The 6196-nt window shown below is 47.3% G+C and overlaps 1 protein-coding gene across 1 annotated transcript in view; it reads right to left on the bottom strand.

The window, feature by feature from the left end:
• Nucleotides 1-795: 795 nt before the first annotated feature.
• LOC103924143 (cytokine receptor common subunit beta-like) overlaps nt 796-6196 on the bottom strand; it is a 10734-nt gene continuing 5333 nt past the window's right edge. Inside the window, 9 exon segments of the mRNA XM_009332620.1 lie at nt 796-1993; nt 2276-2379; nt 2811-2880; nt 3170-3260; nt 4317-4491; nt 4595-4740; nt 5632-5792; nt 5895-6027; nt 6124-6196. The exon segment at nt 6124-6196 is cut by the window's right edge and continues 10 nt beyond it. Of these exon segments, the coding sequence (XP_009330895.1) occupies nt 796-1993; nt 2276-2379; nt 2811-2880; nt 3170-3260; nt 4317-4491; nt 4595-4740; nt 5632-5792; nt 5895-6027; nt 6124-6196 (2151 nt within the window).

Here is a 6196-nt window from a genome sequence, read left to right as displayed (position 1 = left end):
GCACCTTCACAACATTTCTTGCCTGTCATTTTCTGTTACCTGCCCCACTCCCTTCCTCTCACTGCACCTTACAAGTCCTTAGGTTTTCTTTCAGTAATGTGTCTTCTTCCCCATGGTTCTCTACAGCCTACTTTATGTATCCCAGTAACATTCCCTTCTTACCCTTAGAATATGCTGTGATTCACTGCACCTTAACATTAAGAAAGGTTTCCTGGACTTCAACAATTTTTTCTCATTTTTTATTTACCCTTCTATTACTGTCTGGGATTTTTCAGCTTAGACAATACCTATTTCATGCCAGTAGTGGAAAGGTAAAGATATGAAAGCTCCTTGGAGACTCTTAGATCTATTTTACACACACACAAAAGAGCAACAAAATTGCTTTTAAGAATATAAGTTCTCTTTCCAAGATTTCCAAGCCTGTCTTCTTCCGATAGCATTTCATGCTGTTAAGTCTGCATTTCCTGCCACGAGTTTTGCCTCAGGCAACCTGGTATTATTGCAATATGACTGTGATCTGTCGCAGGATCATGAGGAGGCTAAACTGTTCATTGTGGATAAGCCAAAAATTTTGAAAAGCATCAAAGGGACATATTTGGATTGTCTTTCATGCCAAACCTGTGAAGGCCATTGAGAAGGATATTGAGCTACTTCAAGTCTTTCAACATGTTGGACCAGAAGCTGGAAAAGGGAACTGGCATTTATTTGTTCCTAGGTTTGAGGGTTCATTTTCATCAGATAGTTGCAATCTCTTTCAGTTACCTGTAGCTTTGGTATTCATTAATATTTGCCCATTTAACAGATTTCTGTGATCCTCAAAGGTTGCTGCCAGGAAAAGTAATCATCTGATTTCAGGTTTTTGAAAAGCTGAATAGCCTGCATTTTTGATACATCCTTTTCCTTGCCAGTGATGGATTCGTCATCAGATACAGGCTTCCCAGGTGTTGTCTTGCCTTCAGAAGGTTTCTTGACTTGGTGGTCTTCCTGACTAACATCCGTCTTCATACTGGATTTTAGGCTGTGGAAGCAATAGTCACCAACCTGGCAAAGGAAAACTGGCTCACTGCTGTCAGGGTTTAACACCACCAAGTTACCCTCTGACAAAGGCTGCTTTCTAGGAAGATCGTTTCCCTTCTGTAAGACAGGCAAAGAAATCTTTGTGGGTTCTGAATGTCCATGGAGACCTAAAGGGACAGTAATATAGTCTCCAAATGTATCCAGGTGCAATTCAGGAGACGAGGTTGGTGCTTGATGTGAAACTGAGACCGTGACACCAGTTTTCCCAGGAGAAAACTCACGGCAAGAGTGGTCACTGGGGGGCTGGGGGTCCTGTGAGTCACAAGGCAACTCCGCGGCAGTGACAAGTGGCGGATGGGGGCAGTCGACAGCTGATGGCAGTAACAGGCTCTCTGTGGTGATGTACTCCAAGGAGCACTGCTGAGGAGACGTGATACAGCTAAGAGCCTTTGGAGATTTCTGCTCTTCTGTTCCCACATTCGTGCCTTTCCCACAGGCTGGTGGGGCCGGTGAGACTCCTTTCTCATTGTCAAGGTGCTGCATCATATCCTTCTGCTCTGGGAGCAGGAAGGGCTGTGGAGGACCTGCTCCTGGCTGTCCTTGCCTCTGTGGAGCCTGGGGACAGTCTTCCTTCGGGAGGGTCACACACTGAAGGGAAACTGATTTCTCACAGACTCCCACTGGGTCCACTGCCAGGGTCCGATGCATATCAGGCTGGGAGGACACCATTGGGCTGTACAAATATGGACCATTGAAAGCAAAGCAAGGGATTGCTCTCTCGGAAGCAATACTTGCATCAGCACTGTTTCTCCTTGAAACATGAAAGGAATGACCAGCAATCTGACTTGAGCAGACAACTGGGGCATGCTCTGGCTCATTTAAAGCATGGTATGAGTTCTGTAGGTCCAGTGCGAAAGGGGAAACATCTGTCTTTTTAGCCTGCCATTCAGGAGACTCTGCCAAAGTCTTCATCTGCCTGAATGCGAGAAAGTTAAAAGTTGCTCATGAGGGATATTATTGTGGTAAACATTAAATATGAAACAAGCTTAGTTGAAAATACTTATAGCTACACATAGGGTTAGAAAAAATCTTTCTTGGAGAAGCAGGCTAACCCAGATTGCAAAAAATTGTATTCCTTCCTCAAAAGCCACTGGTATAGGCTTTTTAATGACAGAACATTTGATTATAGTCTGCCATGACTTAGGGACCTCTTTGAGACTCCTGTCCGCAGTGTCACTATAATGTGCTCTTCACTCACCTGTCCACAACTTGAAGGAAGCTAGCCTGCTCCATCTTCTCTGAAAGGTTGTAGTTGTTGAAGTCCAGCTGGCTGCTTGTTGGCCAGTTTCCTAAATGTACTTTCTGAAAATGAAAAAGCAGACATGACAAAAGAGCAGTGTCTCACTGGCAGTAGAATCAAGAACTAGACATTCCTAATGGACAAAGAAAACAAATAGGAGAGCCTACAGCATCTGGCAATAGGGATACAACTTTGCTAATATGACTAGAAGGTGTATTATGTTCTCCAGCAGACAGTTACTTCAAACCCATATTGCCTTACCACTGACCTAACTACAAGTACTCAGTGAGCCAACTAGGAAAGATGCCCTCCTAGACTTGTTATTTGTGACTAGAGGAGGACTTGTGGGAGGTGTGATGGTAGGTGGCTGTCTTGGCCACAGAGATCACGAAATGATTGAGTTTAAAATTTTCAGAGAAATGAGAAAAAAAGACAGCAGAGTTGCTACCTTGGATTTTAAAAGAGCAAAATTTAAGCTACAGTTCCCTCTTACCCCCAGGTAGCTCTGGATCAGGAGACTCTTGCTGGGGTTCGGAATCTTTTCCTCCCACATTTGCTTCTTCCTGCAACAGCAACACAGAGTTTTCAAGATTTGCTTCTCAATGTGGCTGCAACCAGAAAAGGCTGTACCCCGTACACCGTGCTGCTCTGCACAGCGAGGCGCCACCAAGGCCCTGGAATGTCGCCACACAACTCTCACCCTTGCACAGACATGCACAAGGCTGCCCATTGCACACCAAGGCTCATCTCCACATGGACCTCTCTCCCATGGGGGACAAGCAATGCCTCAGTCTCTAGGCCACCCACGCGGCCAACACGCTGCTAAATCTCCTAGTCACAACGCAAGCCTACCTGAGGAAATACTTATAGCTGCAATAAGCAACTATTAGCAAAGCGATGATGAGAACTGGGAGCATCACTGGGAGAACCACTGGTGGCAGAACTGAAACAGAGAAAAGAGAAATAGGTATCCACCTGCGGAGCGGCTGCTTCCCGTAACAGGTTTTTCACTCTGGTCGCTCTTCATGCAAGCAGATCAGGGAAATGTAGGTGGCATGTCACGGGATGGGATCAAGCGGCCTTCAAACTGTTGGGATACCCTCCAAAGCCGGAGAGACCAAACGTGGCCTGAACAGCTTACTGACCAAAGGAGTTCCTCGTTTCCTTTACCGATTCTTTTTTACTTTTTACTGCCATCAGAGTAAACACTTTATGCTAATAAAAAGATGGTTAGGTAGCCTACTCCACCATGAACAACAGGCATGCCTTCAGGCATCTTAGGTCTGCCTTACTCTGCACCGTCCTGAAGAGATGGGGTCTCAGAGGTTTTCTAAGAAAGAGCTTCCTCTGCTAATGGCCATAACTGATCATCAGCTACATACCTATTTCTTCCTGAGTACACCCATCAAAATTTGCCTACTGTCTTACCACTACAAGCTTCCTCAGGACAAATCATATAAGATCATATTACTTTGGGCACAAGACCGTATGATAGCAGACTTTCTGCCTCTAAGTCCAGGAACAGCAAAAACGTGTAAAGGTTCCTATCTCCAGTAGACTCTACTATGTGTTTTACGCAACCCTATAGGCACTCTGCAAATATAGAAGACTGATGGCTTATATTCTGTCTTCTTGCAATCTCGGGCTCTTCAGTCCCCGATGGCAGAATGGACTACTGGAATCAGGAAACAAGGATGATCTTTCGGGCAGGATCTCTGCTTGATTCTCCATGTGGAAACCTTTACGGTTGGTTGTACTCCCCTTGTGAAGGGAAGTAGGAAGAAGCTTAACAAGTCCTTGCTGCTCACCTCCTTCATTAGTATTGCTGCTGTGCTGCAGGGATGCAGACAGGACAGCTACCTACCTTGTTAAGCAACCCCAGCTAGCCCATGGCTGGACCGAATTTCAACCCCAGCTGAGAGAATGTATTTTTCTATAGCGGCATTTCAGCCCTTAAGAGTCCACAAAATCTTACAGAACTAGCCTGCATGAAAAGTACCATTCTCAGTCTTCCAGCTGAACTCCTCACTCCACTCACTCCAAGGCCCCTCATAATCCAGAGGCGTATTCACCCTTGCACGCATTTTCCCCGTATATTCTGTAGATGATGCCAACATCTTCAGGGTGAAGATGAACGGAGGTTCGTCATTGCTGATATTTAACTTCTGGAGAGTCTAGGGAGAAGAAAGAAGCACAAGTGATGAAGGTGAGAGGAACCGTCCTTCCCATTTGCCCAGCAAAGAGAAATCCAGGACTCCTGCACTTTCTGAGGCGTACCTTTTCGTATTGGTTGTTTTTCCAGTACTCGACTTGGTATCTCTGTTTTATGAAGCCATACTGAAAAGTGTGTTTTATCCACCTCAGTTCGTACTCTTGGCTCTCTGTCACTGTTACTGACACGTTTGCAGGCGGCAGCACCTTAACTGGAACACACGGAATGTCTCAGAGTACTAATCAACATACTGGTCCAGCACTCCCTTTCACCACTGTGAGTAGTTTCCAGAGACTGAAAACAATGTCGGTTTATGCAACGTTAAGAAGTCTCAGCTTTTTAACACTTCTTAATTCCCCGCATCTTCATTTTCTAGTCAAATACAATAAACCAGTAGACCATTAAATAACAGAAAATCCATATCCGTTAATATTGACAGCACTCCCTGTGTACAGAAAAGCCGTAAAGCAACATTTGAACCGGTCCACCACATTTCCAGAGGCTTTCAGCTCTCTTGGAGCTACTACCTGATATTTTCAGCCACTGCAGGAGCTCTCCCAGCTTTAGCCTGTGAAAAGCAGCACCAGTACCTCCAGATACATGCAGGCAGAGATGATCCACCTGGCACACCTCACTCAGCAGAGGAGTCCTACCTCATCCAGTGCTCCGGGGGCCACTGCGCAAACCCACAAGAGCTCCAGTGGCTTCTTGAGACATCACATAGTGACACACTCCCCACAAACACCTCTCACCACAGCTCCCTGTCACCTGGGACACCCATGAAGGTCAATCACGGAGAAGTCAGCAGGGTGACAGTCGCTCACTGAGGAGCTCTGGGTCACAACCCAAATTTCTGCACAGCAGTTTCCACCGCTGCCACCCTCCTCAGAGTAACGAGTGCCACTGAGGAACTCCACACCCACAAGCCACCTCTCCCAGACCTCTGACCTGACACCACATCCAGTTCCTTTCTTCATCAGTCCCGGACTCTTTCTCTTCCCACATGCTTTTCCTCACCACCGCTGTCCTCAGCCCCACTTGCCCAGACAGGCATCTCTCCAAGAAACAACCAGGAGAAGCAAGAAACAACACAGCAACTCACTGTTCTTGTAGGCTTCAATCACTTTCTCCTCCATCTTGGCTCGGACAGACACGTGGTACTGGCTCTGACTGCTGGAGTTGCTAACAGGGATCTCACAGCTCTGGACCACATAGGGGATGTGGGTCAAAGCCTTCTCGTGCACGGGAGAGCACTCCTCTTCTCTGAGGGGAGAAAAAGAGGTTGAGCTGAGGCCAGGGGGAATGGGTCAGAGCAGAAACTCCATGGGAGAGGCACAGGCACACTGCCATGGGCAGAGCACGTACGCCGATGCCTGACTGGCCCTGAAGAACAAGCCAAAGATGACAGAGGTGATGATCGCTTTCTTCACTTCCCAGCTGCATGTCAGACGATCTGCACCATTGAAGAGGCAGCGAAGGTTCCTGGGCTGAAGGGCACCTTCGGAGAAGACGAGAGCAAGCTAAGTGACAGGAAAGGTCCGGCTTCGCAGCCAGCGCTTCCACCCCTGCATGGTCCCGCTCCGTCCCACGCTACCTTCAGGGGTCTCCCACGACACCTCCGTGCTCCACTCGCTGTACTGCCCAGAGAAGCCACTGGCCTGCCCCGG

The sequence above is a fragment of the Pygoscelis adeliae genome, unplaced genomic scaffold (genome assembly GCF_000699105.1).
Source record: "Pygoscelis adeliae isolate BGI_AS28 unplaced genomic scaffold, ASM69910v1 Scaffold399, whole genome shotgun sequence".
Taxonomy (NCBI): domain Eukaryota; kingdom Metazoa; phylum Chordata; class Aves; order Sphenisciformes; family Spheniscidae; genus Pygoscelis; species Pygoscelis adeliae.
This window is presented reverse-complemented; position numbering and strand designations above follow the sequence as displayed.